The sequence below is a fragment of the Amyelois transitella genome, chromosome 15, assembly GCF_032362555.1.
Source record: "Amyelois transitella isolate CPQ chromosome 15, ilAmyTran1.1, whole genome shotgun sequence".
In the NCBI taxonomy this organism is placed as follows: Eukaryota; Metazoa; Arthropoda; class Insecta; order Lepidoptera; family Pyralidae; genus Amyelois; species Amyelois transitella.
In genome coordinates, this window is record NC_083518.1 from 10,384,013 (window position 1) to 10,402,034 (window position 18,022).

An 18,022-nucleotide genomic window follows, 5' to 3' on the forward strand; every position below is an offset into this window, starting at 1 on the left:
ATTATTTAATACATACATATCCTGGGAGATGTATACATTTCCTAGGAATTGTATATAATTCCTATATCGTATTAGTTACTATTTTTTATATGTATATACCCCGTTTATATGTATATATAAACGGGGAAAATTATTCATCCTTGAGGACTTCAATGATACCCAAAATAATTATTCCACGCGGACGAAGTCGCGGGTACAGCTAGTATATTTAGAAAATAAGAAGTGGGATAAGAATTGCCTCCCGAGATACGTGACTCTAAATCACTGTCCCAATTTTAAAATTACCTCTCCAAGCCTTGCTAATTTGGTATATATTGTATATATTTTATGTAAGTTTATTATTTGGTATTTTATACATGTATTTCATTATATTTTATTTATGTATTTGTTAATGTATGTCTATAATTAGTTGTGTGAGTGGAGTACACGCCTGTCACTCTTTCCATCATGTCTCCTATCTCGGGTCTGCTGGAAGAGATTTCTTTTGAAATACAGAAGCAGAACCTTTGTAATTTTGTTTCTTGTGATTATCAGCATCAATGTTTTCTGTGTACCTACATAAATGAGTAAATAAATAAATAAGATTTTAAAAACTTTTTGGCACGTCCATAGCACTGGACACGTAAATGTTAAATTTTTTGATAATTTCTTAGCTATTAAAGTACTATCTATACCTATCATATTAGACTCTAGAAACAGGTTAGTATAAACATCATTATTTAAACCTCAAAATATAGTTTCTTCAAAATGCTAGTCGCAATCAATACTTAACGATCTATCAATATAAATAAATCACTTTATTAAAATATATACGCAAAGGTCGCTTGTGTCGTGCGGACGCGTCCACTTACTCCGTTTTAGTCGATTTACTGGTAAAGATCGCGCGATTCAATTTAGACACTAGACATAATAGCTTTAAAGTTGTGAATAATACGAATCGTTAATATTACGCATAAATAATATTTTCTGTGAGGCGTGTTGTGTGACGTTGACATACATATTCGTAATCTGGAAGAGGCATTCTGAAGATGTTGCGCTCGCCTAGTATGCAGCCCAAGGGTACGTGTAGCTCTGAGTCCGACTTGAGTACTGTCTCCGATACAGCATGCGGTGCACATCGCAAGAGGAGACACGACGATGACTTCAGCGAGGTGCTCCAGTGCTTTATCTTAGAAATGAGAAATTGGAAAACCGAAATCCAGCAAGATATTAAGCAGATTAATGCCCAATTGGACTCAGGATTTCAGGAGCTGAGATCCGAAATCAGTATTGTTCGGCAGGATCACGCTGACATGAAAAGCAAAATTCAGGAACTCATTAGTGCAAATTCCGAGACTGCTAAAGAAGTGACATCGTTACAAACATCCGTTCAATTTACCAGCGACCTGTGTGAGGAACTCAAACATAAAGTTGATACAATTGAAGATAAGACTAGAACATTCTCAAACCTCGAAAGTGAGTTGGCAGACATGACTAGAAACTACAGACGATTGCAGATCGATCTAAATGCCACCAATCAAAGAGATCGTCTGTTGAACCTCGAGATTGTGGGAGTTTCTGAATCCAAGGAAGAGAACGTCTTGGATATTGTTCTTGCTGTTGCCTCACATGCAGGAGTTGCTGTCTCAAAAGAAGATATTGTGGAAGCAAATCGGGTAACTCCCCGAGTCCATCTTCAGGGACGCCCCAAGAACATAGTGGTCAAATTTACGTCACGATTGGTAAAAGATAACATTCTGTCAGGTGCAAGAAAGAATAAGATTTCTACCAGGAATTTGAAATTACGTGGCCCAGATAAACCAGTGTATGTTAATGAGCATCTTACGTACTTCAATAAGCAACTTCTAAAAAAGTGCAAGGAGATAGCGAAGCAGAAGCATTTCCAGTTTGTTTGGGTCAGGAATGGACGAATTTTCGTTCGGAAGGCTGCTGGATGTCCACCACTTCAAATTATCTCAGAAATGGACATTTCCAAAATGTCATAAGTGTTATTTGTTTTTTTATTGAGTTGGATTTCATTAACGTCCCTTCTACTATTTTTAAATTTCGTAATATTATTTCAAACTGTTATCTTTTGAGTTTATATTTGTTAAAGTTTCATGTCCCTTCCAGGAGCTCCACAAGTTGTAGGTCTACGTCGATAATTTTTTGCGCCCAACCTCGGGCTAGCTGCATACCTGCGCACTCGATGCGCGTAATGCAGGTGCGCGTTTTTATCTGTGGAATGAGTGATTTAGCAGTAATAGTAAATTTTGCAGTAAAATCAATACTAAACAGTTTAATAAATTGCAATATCATTGATTATGCCGTATACAGTTGTTTCTTTTTAAACATTGTTTTAACTTTATTATACTCGGCATTTAAAAAACATATCATCGTAAAAAATACCTGCTATGAATTTTTGTTAACTACTGTAACGCAAATCAACCAAAAACAATTAATAAGTCATCAGTTTATCTCATACTGTCATTATCTTGGAGCCTGCACTGATTATAACTTTGGTGCGCATTCATTTAGCGTATACGCTATACATCTTGTTTTTTACTCAATATCAGCGGTCAGTTCACGCGTGATCTCGATGATCGTCATTTTTCTATTCTACCCTTTGTTATTTAATATTGAGTACTGCCTCTGTGCCCTTGGATTGTTCCGATATTTGATAATAAATAATGATCGTAACCTGTGCAAAATTAACTTAATTGGTCGTTTCTCATCCTGCGCGCGTCTTTTTACTCCTTGTATTATTACTGAGATACACATCGTAACTAATAATATAAGTTACTATTATGAAATACTTTTTGTAGTATTTATATTTAACAGTGCTAGATAACAAATTAAACATATTTTATCAGAATGCTCGCGGATTGAGGACTAAAACCTTGGAAATTAGACATAACTTACTATGCAATGACTACGATCTAATTATCATTACTGAGTCTTGGTTACACGATGGCATTTTTGATGGCGAAATTTGTGATGATAGGTATGATGTGTTCCGACTCGATCGCGACTTGGATATCACTAGGAAGAAGTCCGGTGGTGGTGCGCTCATACTGGCGCGTCGCTCCCTCGGCGCGGAGCGCAGGGACTTCTCGTCGGCCACAGCCACCGAGCTGCTGTGGGTGAGCGTGCCGGCACGCTCGTGCGGCGCTTTGTTCGACTTACACATTTGCGCCGCCTACATACCTCCTGACGGTCGGCTCCCATCTGATATTAAAATATTTGTTCAAAGTGTCACACAGACTATGACGGATCATTTTAGGGATTATTATTTGTTAGTCGGCGATTTCAATTTATTTTGTATAGATTGGGAAAACGGTCAGCCTAATTTTTTGCGTCGAGGGTCATTAGAATTACAAAACGCTGCAACTTATTTAGTTGAGGAACTGCAACTTTTGGGATTGACTCAATATAATTTTATTAAAAATAAATTTAACAATACATTGGATCTAGCGTTCTCCAATCTTCCACTTTCGGTGACTCGCTGCCCCACTCCATTGGTAAAGGAGGACCCAGCGCATCCTACCTTTGTTTTGGAAATGTTGGACATCAGCATACGACCTCTGACTGAAGCATCTGTTCCAAGACGTAACTTTAGAAGGGCTGATTACAAGTCAATATATAACTATTTTTCAAATGTTGATTGGATTTCGTTATTAAATACAAGTAATAACTCTTTAGATGAGGCTGTTGACAATTTCTATGCTGAAATAAATTATTGTGTCAACCATTTTGTTCCATTAGTTTATAAACATATACATCGCTCTTATCCAAACTGGTATACGTCAGCTCTTATTAAAATAATTAAAGAAAAACATAAAACTCATGCTAGATGGAAAAGATACGGAAACAGACTCGATTACGATGAATTTTCTTTATTACGTAAGCGTGAGCACCGTGTCCAACGGGAATGTTTTAAACAATATACTTCACGTTGTGAAAGTAGCATTAAAGATAATCCTAAGAGCTTTTGGGCATATGCTAAGTCTATTCGAGGATGTTCTAATTACCCAAAAACTCTAACTTTAGATGGAATGAAATATTCGGAAGGAAATGAGATATGTAACGCGTTTAATGAGTTCTTTAAAAGTGTTTTTGGAACTCCCTCTAGCAGAACCACTGTCTCTGAAGATCGTTTTGACGGTATAGATGTAATTTCTAAAGTACATATCACACCAGACGAGGTTGTGAAGTTGTTGGAACATTTGGATATTAACAAAGGGTCAGGAGGCGACGGGATTCCCCCATTTTTCTGGAAATCTTGTGCACAAATTTTAGCAGTTCCTATTACCATCGTATTTAATCGTTCTGTCGATGAAGGTGTCTTTCCTACAAAATGGAAGGCGGCACACATTATACCTATCCATAAAAAAGGCTCTAAGTCTAAAATAGAAAATTATAGAGGAATATCTATTCTCAATCCACTGGCGAAGATGCTCGAGCTCATCGTCTATAATTCTTTATACAATACTATTTCACAATCGTTGCCAAATAATCAGCATGGATTTTTAAAAAAAAGATCGACGGTCACCAACTTGGCTTGCTTTACTAATTTTATGTTGACTAACATGGACGGCGGAGGGCAGGTTGACGTTATCTACACGGACATGGAAAAAGCCTTTGACCGTGTGGATCATGTCATCTTGTTGGAAAAGTTACAACGCCTGGGTATCCATGGTAGTCTACTAAGATGGGTGGAATCTTATTTGGCAAACCGCTCGCAGGCGGTAGTGATCGGAGGATACCGTTCAGATTTCATTACAGTAGTTTCAGGTGTCCCTCAGGGCTCACATTTAGGTCCATTACTGTACAACGCCTATTTGTACGACATTGGGGAATGCTTTAAACATTCAAAATATCTGATGTACGCAGACGATACGAAAATTTATTGTAAAGTAACCAATATTTTGGATTGTCAATCGATGCAGAGAGATCTTGACAATCTTCTAAAGTATTATATAGACAATAAACTTACTGTCAATGTAAAGAAATGTCAATGCATCAGCTTTACCCGTAAAAGTAAACCTTTCATATTCAATTATAGCTTCAACGGAGTAGTTATAGACAAAACTAAACTTGCTCGAGATTTGGGAGTAATTTTTGATAATAAAATGATTCTCTGCGATCATATAAATCATATTAAGAACAAAGCTTTTAGAAATCTCGGTTTTGTTTTGCGCATTTGTAATTCGTTCTCTCAATTATCTTCCATAAAAGTTATTTATTTTGCGTATGTCAGAAGCATACTTGAATATGCATGTCCTATTTGGTCTCCCTTCTATAATATTTACATTAATCAATTAGAACGTATCCAAAAAACATTTGTTAATCATCTTAATTATCGTGCCCGCAGACCCTACGAATCATACGAAGACAGTTGCCGCGCGCATGGTTTGCTTACCCTAGCCCAGCGACGTACTATTGCCGATATGTGTATTTTATATGACATAGTAAACGGTCGACTGGATTGTCCTGATTTGATTGCCAACATTTTTTACCGAACCCCATTGACTCGGACGCGTCAGACCACCCTTTTCCATTCTCCGGCGTTTAAAACTAAATACGCAAAAAATGTGATTACAGCGCGAATTGTGAGAACATATAATTCTACATTTCATGATATCGACCCATTTGCAGGCACCAGAGCTAAATTTAAAAAACAAATATTGGAGGCAATTAAGTGACAGTATCATTATAAATACGTTAAAATTATGTGTGTGTACATATATGTATAACATATAGCATACATATATGTATAACTGTATTTTTATTTTTTAATATCTCTTTATAATATTAGTATATATGGATTATTTACTCGATTCCACTCCATTAAATTTTTATGAGTATTTATTAATCTAAACACTTCAAACCACTCATTCCACAGATTGCCATTCTAATTAGGTTAAATTTAACCTTTTTATTCACACCTAAATTTAGAGACTTAAAACATACTTGCGTCTTGATTAAGCGATTAGTACTTTATTCATCAGTAACTTTTGACTTTATTACAGTAATAGTAAGAGAAACCTGTCATTGGCCTTATAATAGTATAAGATTAATATTGTATTAATATTTAATGTATACGCTGTTGGTTTCTTTAATAAAATAAAATAAAAATAAAATTAAAAAATGTGACCATTAGTGCCGGGAACTACACGATTTACCTGACTTCTCCGTTCCCGAATCTTGGTCAAAGAGCGACCCTGGGCTCTTCTCCAATAGGGCGCAACCGGGACTAGCGCTAAGATAATGCTGATCACATAAATATTATCTAGCTTTAAATTAGATGTAAATTTTTAGTGCAGTGTGGTTCCCGGCACCAATACAAAAAAGAATAGGACCACTCCATCTCTTTCCCATGGATGTCGTAAAAGGCGACTAAGGGATAGGCTTACAAACTTGGGTTTCTTTTTTAGGCGATGGGCTAGCAACATGTCACTATTTGAATCTCAATTGTATCATTAAGCTAAACAGCTGAACGGGGCCTATCAGTCTTTTCAAGACTGTTGGCTCTGTCTACCCCGTAAGGGATAAAGACGTGATCATATGTATGTACATACATACATATGTACCTATGTAAATTTTTGCTTAAAAACTTAATTAAACTCTGCAATTGCATAGCTAAAGCGCTGAATCCGCTTATCACTTCATCTCGAGATCGGACGTAGGCGCCATGCGCCATCGGCAGTAAACACAAAAAGCGATTAATTGAAAAACTTGTCCGAAATACAACTAACGGGAGTCCATTGGGCTACTGCACCGGGTCAATGACCTTAGGGCAACAGGTTACAACGCTATGCAATTTATGTAATTGTTCAGCTGTCAACTGATAAGGGCGTACGCCTAAACTGGTCAGAGACATAGATGTGACTAGATACTACCAGCGGAGTTATTCACGAACGTTAAGAAGGCATTGACTTGTCTTCCCTCTATCCTAAATGTGTTAATAAAAAGATATATAAGGAGAGAAGATAAGAAATAGATCAACTTTCGTGAGAATAGATCAAAATAAAGATAGGTACGTAACGTGCGCATTTAGTATCAACCTGTATCATTTATAAATAGTATAATGCAACACGAAAGTTTAAAATCAGTTACAGTATAATTATCCTTCTTATTTGGTTGAGAACGAAGAGATTCCTTGGACATAAATTTGCCTTACAATTTACCAATAAACAAGCAGAATCTAGCTATAATTATGTCTGGTAACGTTTGTTTGCAAAAATGAGTTAAAATAGTAATAATTATTAGGTAAGTATTGGCAATTGGATAATAATAGGCGATAAGGCAATTGTTATGCTATTGTAAAATAAAATAAAATTAACATTCTAATAGTAATCATTTTTACCTATAATTTCATTTACAGTTGGAGTCGCATTAGTTAAGTCACGGAATCACTAAAAAACCACGTTCAACTGGGAGGCTTAATGATGGAATTGACTTCATGGAATGGAATATTCAAAATTACGTTTGATATCCTCTGGTTGACTTTTACAATCTGCACGGTTCGAGTAGCAATGAGTGAACTCGTTTTTTCGCTGTCATACTATGTAGCATGAGAGCTGTATATCTTTTTATACACAGCCATTAATTTTATATTTAAGATACATAGATTTGTAGGAAGTATGCAGGGATCGTGGCAAGTGGAAAGAGGTAGTCTCTGCCTACCCCTCCGGGAAAGAGGCGTGAGTTTATGTATGTATGTATGTAGATTTGTCGAGGATTCTTGTGACCAGAGTCAGTTGCCAGTCTTCTGGGCACTTTACCTCGGGACTCCGCACTGACAGGACTTGCATTTTTGTAAATTACTGTTAGTTTTATATTAAGGTGTATTTGATACATACATACATATGGTCACGTCTGTATCCCTAGCGGGGTAGACAGATACAATAGTCTTGAAAAGACTGAATGGCCAGGTTCAGCTATTTGGCCTAATGATAGAATTGAGATTCAAATAGTGACAGGTTGCTAGCCCGCCGCCTAAAAAAGAATCCCAAGTTTGTAAGCCAATCCCTTAGTCGCCTTTTACGACATCCATGGGAAAGAGATGGAGTGGTAAAATACAAAATTTAAAAAAAATCAGTTGGCCATTACCTATTTGTTTTATTAAGGTTTAATTATGAAATATATAAGATACAAAAGACATAAACGCGTGCAGAAAATTATCTTGCAAAATAGTTACGCCGTTGGAAACCATTTTGTTTGTATTTCACACTGAATGAAGCTTTTACTGCTAAATTCTAGTTAACTTACTGAGGCGTGAAATCAAGTTCAAGTTCTGGGCCAAGTTCAGCGTTGCGATGTTTTTGCATTTTTTTTTTAATCTTGTTATGGAATTCTAAAAGTCGGTTGTCGAACGGTTAAGGTACCAGAATAAAAAGCGTGATGCACAGGTTCAGATCCGGGATATTGTAAGTTTTAATTAGGATTTCTGTTTTTGATGAACATATTCATCATTGAGTGTTATTCTTTTCTTCCCCGGGAAACCCAGTCCTTCAACCTTAAATCGAAAGGCTTTTTTGTGAGATATTTCTTAGCTCTTTTTTGCGTCACTCTCCCTAATTGTCCTGGTGTTAATCCCGGTCGCTTGCATACATACATTAATCACGCCTATGCGGGTTAGACAGAGCCAACAGTCTCGAAATCTCTGATAGGCCAAGTTCTGTTTGGCTTTTTGAATAGAATTGAAATTCAAATAGTGACTGGTTGCTAGACCGTCGCCTAAAGGAAGAATCCAAGTTATAAGCCAACTTTAGTCGCCTTTTACGACGTCCATGGAGAATAGATGGATAGATGGATTATAGACATAAAACTGAAATTAATAAAAATCTCCTTGATGAACAGTCAAGAGTACCCGAAACCGCCGAGCTTGCTTGATGAGAGTTATAAATGTGGATGAAGCGACAGAAGTATGCAGGGATCATGGCAGGTAGAAAGATGTAGACTCTGCCTAGTCCTCCGGCAAAAAGGGGTTATTTTATGTATGTATGAATGTATAAATAGTCAAATGAGCCGTGTGGTTCCCGGCACCAATTCGATTCTTCTTTTAGGCGATGGGCTAGCAACCTATCACTATTTAAATCTCAATTCTATCTGAAAGCCAAATAGCTGAACGTAGCGTATCAGTCTTTTCAAGACTGTTGGCTCAGTCTACCCCGCGAAGGATATAGACATGATTATATGTATGTATGTATGTATGAGCCTGTCGTAACGGTGACCATCCTCCACCCACTTACACATAATCTTGGTTTCCAGTTATTCCAAATATTAGCATTTCACAGACTCGCGCGCAACGCGTACATTTGAATACATCTATCTAAACTAATATTAATTAAAATCGCATACTCTTTAACCTGATTGGGAGTCGTTGACCAGGTTTTGGTCATTTTGTTGGCGGAAGCAAGACATTTGAAAGAGAAAAATAATTATTGGCAGTAACATGGTATAAATATAGGTAAATATATTCGGGACAAATTACACAGATTGAGTTAGCCTCGAAGTAAGTTCGAAACTTGTATTACGAGATACTAACTCAACGATACTATATTTTATAAAAAATATTTATATAGATAAACATCCAAGACCCAGGCCAGTCAGAGAAAGTTCGTTTCTCATCATGCCCTGGCCGGGATTCGAACCCGGGACCTCCGGTGACACAGACAAGCGCACTACCGCTGCGCCACAGAGGCCGGTATGCTGTGTTGAGTTCGACATTACTTGACTTTTCGATTAACTTGACGAAATACTCGTATTGAAATAATTAATTTTACATTCATTCATGTTTTTTTATGTAGACAATGTGTTTTTTTTAAATTGACGACCGGTAAAAATGCTGCAGTGTAGTTTGTTCCGCCGCTTCTACACATGCGCTTTGGAAGCGGTAGTGATAACCTTGTATCCAATTTTATAAATGAATCTATTCAATTCTCTTCTTACATAACCTTACCTAACCTAACCTTAACTAAAAATAGAATGAAATGCTTTTTCACAATATCAAAGTCATGTGGGAAAAATAAAAGTGATCTTTGGAACTTAGCAAGGATGTGATTCCCGAAAATCCTGTCTTGATGAATGCCTATTACGTAGGTCATCATCCACTCCTGACCTTTGTACCTTTTCTAGTCAAGGATCATGCGCCCAGAGTGAGTAGGCCAAGTACGTAAAAGAGAGTTTGTACAAAAATAACATTTTTAAATATATGCATTCTTCGTTGACATTGCATCAGGCGGCTGTAACATTTCCAAAAACAAATAATTTCGCTTTTCTCGTGACGTAACTCCAGCTTTCGTGATTATCGAGATGCTAATACCTCCAGTCGGGGTCAGGAGTCGCGAAGAAAGTCTATTGTGAACGTGAAAGTCGGCTAAGGACACGGCTGCCAATAACAGATTGATTTGTATACTGTAACGTGTAAATTTTTGTGGGTACTGACGTCACAATTTACTAAAATATGTACGCCGCTTTTGATACCACGTGTCATTTACAAACAGTCTCGCTATTTCTCTGTTCAATAAGAAACGACTGGTACCGTGTGGTTCCCGGCACCAATTGAAAAAAAAATAGGAATTCTCCATCTATTTCCCATTGATGTCGTAAAAGGCAAATAAGGGATAGGCTTATAAACTTGGGTTTCTTTTAGGGGACGGGCTAGCAACGTGTCACTATTTGAATCTCAATTTTATCATTAAGCCAAACAGCTGATCGTGGTATATTGGTCTTCTAGAGACTGTTGGCTCTGTCTACCCTGCAAGGGATATAGATGTAATTTTATGTATGTATAAGAGACGGCAAGCGACTAGTTTTCTTTGAGTAAAATTTTGTTGATGGCGCGTGGCGGGGTACTTTATTTTTAAGAAGAAAACCGTGTTTCTTATATATAATGTTTTTGTAACACATAAGGCTCTTGTAGATGGAAATAAAATGTTTGTAGGTCATATCAACATTTCTCATAGAAAACGGATATCATAACTCAACCTCAGAAGTCAGCAAATGTGAGAATCATTCAAATATTTATTTACACTGAGTTCGAAAGAGAAGCCGCTACTTGATCACTTTGATTAATTGTAGTTTATATGTATCTGTTTAATTGGTCTTAATAGCGCCGAAACTGGACATTTTTATCAGCAATCAGCGTTCGCATGATTTTCTTGTTACTAGTTTTTATGGTTTAACGGAATTTTTAGAGTTGTTAAAGAACAGATGGTTTAATGTGATCCTTAAAATTTTAAAGTGGTAAATTGGCACACTCTTTACACGTCTACATACATTACGAGGGTAACAGAACCAATAGTCACAGGGCTTATCTAAATGCAACGTTGTCCTGGATGCCATGAGATTCAAATATAGTGACAGGTTGCTAGCCCATTATATTAATAATCCTGGTCATAAAGACTTTCTTTTGATTGGTGTTTTCGATCAGTAAATTTGTTCCTTTCCTACGAGACCAGCCTTGAGGCATGAAACGCCTTTTACGATATCCACGGGAAAAAGATTAGAGGAATCCCATTTAAAAGTGCTGATAATCACACGGCTGCACGGTTTCGCAATAACAATTGCAAAGTTAATAAAATTTTACTTTGCTTAAATAATTTTGTTTCTTGTTCAGTTCTCAGCGGGACACGTAAACGTTAGGGACCTACTTATATCGAATAATAAGCAAAAACATTCTTTGGTGAACTATTCAGACTTAAGTTAAACCTCAGTGCAGTGATAAAAATAATCTCTCTCAGCAAATCACTTGAGTCTAGAAATTACCGCAGCAAATTATCCGCTTACGAACCTGGGCGAACCTTAACAGTAATTTGCGAAGACACCTGCAGCGCAAACACTGATAATGACAGATACATTTAGCGCGAAACACAGATTATGGAATACTGAGAGAACAGAAATATTCTAAAAGAAAAATAAACGTAGTGGATTAAAAAAAATGCCGTGCCGTGTGGTTCCCGGCACCAATAAAAAAAAGAGTAGGACCACTCTATCTCGTTCCCATGAATGTCGTAAAAAGGGACTATGGGATAGGCTTTTAAACTTAGGATTCTTCTTTTAGCCGATGGGCTAGCAACCCGTCACTATTTGAATCTCAATTCTATCATTAAGCCAAATAGCTGAACGTGGCCTATCAGTCTTTTCAAGACTGTTGCCTCTGCCTACCCCGTAAGGGACAGAGACGTGATCATATGTATGTATGTATAAAAAAAAAGAGCAAGAGCAAGATTCTAAGATCACGGTGCAATCCGGGCTGCTCTCCAGGAATGTGAGCGGGATTTACACCAGGAAGAACAAGGATGAAATATTCTGATGAAATATTTAGTAATGTTTTACTATTATATTATTACATTCGAGTTTAATACCTGTATTATTGAAAATAGTTAATGCAACGCGAAAGTTTAAAATCCGGAATCCGCTGACTGACTGATTGTGTATCATCATGTGCACGAACTTCTATGCCTAGTCTAGTCCCAAAAATTCTAATAGGATTTTTAAGTGAAACACAAATACGGTACTTAATAAAAAGGAACTCTTTTGATATGGTAGATTGCACACAGTGCCGCATCTGTAACAACATTTAATTTACCTCAACCGGCATACTGCGCAGGCGCCGGCACCGTTACCCGCTTCGTATAAATGAGAGTCCCCACCCGCTGCCCGCAGTCCACCTCCCGCAGACCATGAGACTGTACGCGTTCCTCACACTCGCGACCTGCGCCCTGCACGCGCGGGCCGCGGCCGTCCCCAAACTAGACGTGTCCGACCTCCAGAAAAAACTCGCTGCCGTCGCACAAGAAGCCGCCAAGAAGGAAGTCCTCCCAATAGATAACAACCCCCACCCCAATCAAGAACTAACTGAACAGGAAATCGCCGTCAATGAAGTTCAGAACAGTATCAAACACGCCAAAATCCCTGGCATTCCCGTCACTGTCGTCATAGAAAAAGACAAGGTGAACGATGAGAAGCTTGATGATATCGAACTAGATGATGGCGCTGATATCAAAAGGGTCGAAATAGACCTCAAGAACCCAGGCGCGCCGCAACGTCAAGAACATGAAACTCAGAATCCGGAACATTTTGAGGAACCCGGAAACAATATGAAACAAACGGTTGTAGATGCACAGAATAATGTGCAGCAGGGGCTGCAAGGCGTCTCCCAAGGAATCCAGGATTGGATCGCGAATAATGAGCAAGTAACTAATATTCAGCAAAGCTTGCAGTCACTTCAAGATAACTTCAAGGAACAGCTTTCTAAGCTGAACCAGACTGTCCAGTCATTCTTGCCGCAGGCTAGCAACCCTGCTAATCCATCAGAGAAGAAAGCGTTTGAAAATATCGACTCCACCCTCAGGACCCTGGAGGATACTTTCCAGAGAACAGTTGAAAAAATGGCTGACGGAGTGAGGGCTTATGCTCTGTTCGCGCCGTCCCTGAGACAAGCAACCGAAGGTAGTGGAAGCGGATCTACTACAACTGGGGGGTCAGCGAGCGGTGGCTCATCTTCCAACAACAATTTTTTCCTCCAGTACCTACAAGCCCTACAGACCACGATTTCCCAGGGTTTCGCTAACGTCACCTCGACCATTCAGAATTCATTAACTGCCAATGGATCAGGTAACGGAAGCAACAATACATTTGCTGGTCCAGGGAGCTTCATCTCGGGCATCGGCAGTGGCATTCAGAACATTTTTGCCCAATCAACTACTCCAGCCGATTCTCAGTCCGACGAATCAGGCTCCACAACTGCAAGGCCAGGCTGGCCTATCTGGCAAGGCATCCAGAGCTCGCTGCAGAATATTTTGAGTCCTGGACAGAACCAAGCCAGTCAGAACAGCACTCAAGCGGGCGGGGCCGGACCTATCGCCCAAGCTATTCAGAACAATCCTATAGTTCAAGCTGTTGGTAACTTTATTCAAGGAGCGGGAGGGCAGCAGCCAGTCACCCAGGCTCCAGCGCAGCCTGAGAGCCAAGCTGACTCGCAGCCTGCCCAATCCGCTGACCCACAGCCTTCATCACAAGAAGGCAGCAACGCTGTTCCAAGTGAACCTAAACCTAGTTCAGAAGAGAATGCGCCACAGGAAGGCCCCATCAAGAAGATCATCCAAAACAACCCTATAATGAAGGGTATCTCCGGAGCTGTTCAGAAGATCCAGTCTATTGGCAACCCAGAGAAGCCAAGAGACACTTTAGAGGGAGAGCAACCGGACAACGAAAAGGGACTTTTCCTGTACGACAAATATGGATATGGTCACGGAGGTCACGGGGGTCATGGTCCAAATACAGGTGAATATACTTCACGTTCACATAATACTAATATATTAAATAGCCAAAATACAGGTGAAATTACTGCTCGTTCACAAATAAAAAAAAGAATTTATTCTTTCTTGACAGTATTATCTTTGACTTTCTTGGGGTTACTAAGTAAGTTGTAAAAGTAAGCAAATCTGAACAGGAAAGACTGATTTCTTAAATTCGCGGGGTAAAAAGCGTTAGGTAATACTCAATATAATAAAAATACGGTCGAATTGAGACACTTCTCCTATTCTGAAGTTGGTTGAAATCTCACTTTTTTGATTTGAAAATTACTGGTGGTTAAAATTATAATTTAATCAGTAATTTTCTTTTATTTTTTTACTGATATTGTTATAGGAGTTCACCTACAGACCTATATTAAATGTTTTTACTCGTAATAAGTTAATTTATTTAGTAAATGTTTTATATGAATAACTAACCTTTCTTTTATACCTAAGTTTTATTCCTTCTTATGTTATTTTTATTATCAACCTACCCATTCAATTTATTTGATAACGAAATGGAAAAAGATTTGAATATAGAGCGGCAAATAATTAATTTATTTCAGTTAGGTATATGATTTAGAGTAGGTATTTTCTTACCTAAATAAAACCACAGGTACACGTGCGAAACGAAAATCCAATCTGAGTAAAATTCGGTACCTAGCTCTCCGACTTAGCTAACTACCTGACCTAGGCAATTAAGCAAAAAGCACGATTACGACTACTTTAGATTTACATACCCCCAATTCCAAGTCGTAGTCATAGTCAACGGCTCCTCTCCGGGGCGTAACCAGGACAAACACCAGAATGCAATGATGACCCTATAATCTATACTTACCTTTACAGACTTATCCCAGACCCCGTAGCAAGCGCGACGCAGTTTTCATGGCGCGAAAAACTATCGCCGTCCCGTTTCACGTAATAATAAAAAGCGAAACAGCGATAGATTTTCGCGCGATAAGAACGGCGTCGCGCGGCCTGTTACGGGGGTCAAAGTATAATGGCCGACGTTTACCCATGATTTCCCTTCGTTTTACCACGGATTTTTACCAGAAGTCCCATCGTTCTGACTTTAAACTCTTGACTAATAACTATAACTGACATGACAATTCCCGTTTTCTCCCAAAACAGTGAACGCATGGAGCAATTTCGTGAATAGTCTAATAGGTACCATCGCGGCTGCTGTTGACGGCTCCACCACCTCCATATCGACAGCCGTGAATAGCGCCATTAATACCCTCGGCTCAAATATCCAGGTATCAGTCAGGCTTGTGTGTTTGTCTCTTAACATTTTTTGTCAGAAGCTTAATAATACGTTTGCTCCAACATTCAGGTACCTCAGATTTGTGTGTTTTTCTAATAACATTTTTGTCAAAAACTTAATAGTACTCTTGGCTTCAACATTAAAGTACCCTTGTGATTTTGTTAGTTAACATTTTTGACAGAAACTTTTTAATCTTGGTGCTGTGTTATAGAAACTGACTTTCACTAATTGCTGCTTTAGTTTACAAGGTCTATCGACCGTGGACACCCTAGTGTTTGTGATAAAATCGAACTTCAACTTACAAATTTAGCATCAATAGTTTGTGTGTTCATGTCCTACCATAGTGCAAAGCTTTGAACCGTTGCAAGTTTCCCCTAACTTCTAAACCAGATTTCTAACTGTAGACAGCTGACCTACTCACTTTTACTTAGTGAATAGGAAATATTTGTTTGTGTTGACTTATTGTGTAGGCTACAAGACGGCAATGCCGTGTGATTTCCGGCACCAATAGAAAAAGATAAGGACCACTCCATCTCTTTCCCATGGAAACATGGGATTCTTCTATTAAGCGCGATGGGCTAGCAACTAGCACTATTTTAATCTCAATTCTATCATTAAGCCAAACTTGAGCGTGGTCTTTCAGTCTTTTAGGACTCTGGCTCTGTCTACCCCGCAAGGGATATAGATGTGATTTTATGTACGAATGTTTGTACAAGGCTAGACAGGGTAGTTAGGTTTCAATTCAAAATGGAAAAAAAATATCGAATTAAGTAATTATATGTATTTTGTGTATATATTTTATGGCAGTTATTTTTCATTACTGAATACAAAGTATTACTAACATTTACGCTTCGCTACTCTTCTTATATCGTCAATGATGTCTTAACTAATTATTTATGTGTGCTATGTAATATTATGTGTGTTTATCTGTGGTGTGTATGTTGTATTTATGTTGATTTTATTAATTTATTTTATTCAGTATTATTTATTTTAGTTGAAATACATATTTACTTAATAATTTATGTCGTTAGAAGCAAGCATTATCACTAACAGTCTCAAACAACTCAGTTTTTCAAGACTGTTGGCTCTGTCTACTCTGTAAGGGATATAGACGTGACTTTTTGTATGTAGACGCACTAATAACTAGTTCCTAGTGCATTAAAAGAATCCCAAAGCGATTGATGTCAAGCCGACAGCCGAAACTTTGTCAAATTATATTAATGTAGCATGAAAAATATTACTTCTGTGTGCGGGATACCATACTAATAAAAAAAGAGTAATGTCCCCTGTCTGTCAGTTATAATTGGTGATTTCGTATTTCAAATGCTGTAATAGATAAGTACACTATATCAGGTTGTATAGTTCATTTGAGCGTAGCATACATACATACCGCTCGCACGCGGGCCCATTCAACCGATAACTACATGCAATCGGTTTTGGTGACCCAGATTTATATCTATGCATAAAATTTCAAATAATTACCCTTTTAATAACTTAAGTGAGACGAGGTCAAGAATTTACTTGAAGAAAATTGTTAACCATTTATTTCTCTTCCAGTAGAAAATTCGACAACATTTTTTTTTGCGATTGTAAAATTTACCACCAGAATTTGCTAATTGTATTTTTCAAGGCGCACATACCGCAACCAATTCATTAATTTATTCACAGGAGATAATAACGACAGCAGTAGCAGCGGGGAAGTAGCTAAGAGCGAACCTGCAAACGTTGAACCTGCCAAGTCCGAACCCAACAAACCCGAACCAGCCAAGGTTGACCCGGCAGTCCAATCAGAGGCACCGAAGGAGTCTGACAAAGAAAGCATAGAGAATCCGCCACAGCCAACTTTCAAGACTGAATAAGTTTTTGTCTAGTGTGATAAAGTTAGGTTATTTAATTTATTTATTGTAAGATTATGTACTTGTAAATAAAAAGAACAACGAGATTATGGAAACAAATAAAATCTTGGTAAAATAAACCTTTTTTTCTTCTAAACTTCAATTAAATAAGAAAATTAATTTAATAAGATTCCGAAGAATTATCAAAAAGGAGCAATGTCCCTTTTTAAATTCTAGAAAGGTATATTTGTACTCATTTCATCAAAATTGGTTCAGTGAATTAACCTGGGACTTGGAATAATAATTGGCGCAGGAAGATTAGGATGGCAGGGTGTTGTTCTGGTTGTGACGTTTAGGTAACGTCGCAGGTAAGAGATATGAAAGATAATTTAAAAAGCTATAGAATAACTACAACCTTCATTAGGACTAGTTTCACAATCATTAAGAGGGCGTAAAAATAGCTTAATCCGAGATCCACCAAGTTGCCGCCTGAGGATAGCGAGCTACTTAACTCGGTGAGCGCTTAATTAAATCAAAGACCACGACCCGGGGCGCTTGTGCGATATAGTGACCCCGGGCGGTCATTCTCGACATTGGAAAAAATTACTTCATGACGGAGTTAGATTGCCACAAGAAAG

At 38.1% G+C, this 18,022-nt stretch overlaps 1 protein-coding gene across 1 annotated transcript; it reads left to right on the forward strand.

Annotated features, from left to right (window-relative positions):
• Nucleotides 1-12,535: 12,535 nt before the first annotated feature.
• Nucleotides 12,536-17,509, forward strand: LOC106139612 (uncharacterized). The gene is made up of 2 exons (XM_013341094.2): nt 12,536-14,274; nt 17,218-17,509. Exons 1-2 carry the CDS (start codon nt 12,672-12,674, stop codon nt 17,406-17,408), a joined length of 1,794 nt encoding a protein of 597 aa, XP_013196548.2. The 5' UTR covers nt 12,536-12,671; the 3' UTR covers nt 17,409-17,509.
• Nucleotides 17,510-18,022: the final 513 nt, after the last annotated feature.

Excerpts from the sequence above, each read along its gene's own strand:
- LOC106139612 (XM_013341094.2), top strand. The coding sequence starts at position 12,672 with ATGAGACTGTACGCGTTCCTCACACTCGCGACCTGCGCCCTGCACGCG. Across the intron at positions 14,275-17,217 it reads GGGTCATGGTCCAAATACAG|GAGATAATAACGACAGCAGT; the intron begins GTGAATATACTT and ends ATTTATTCACAG.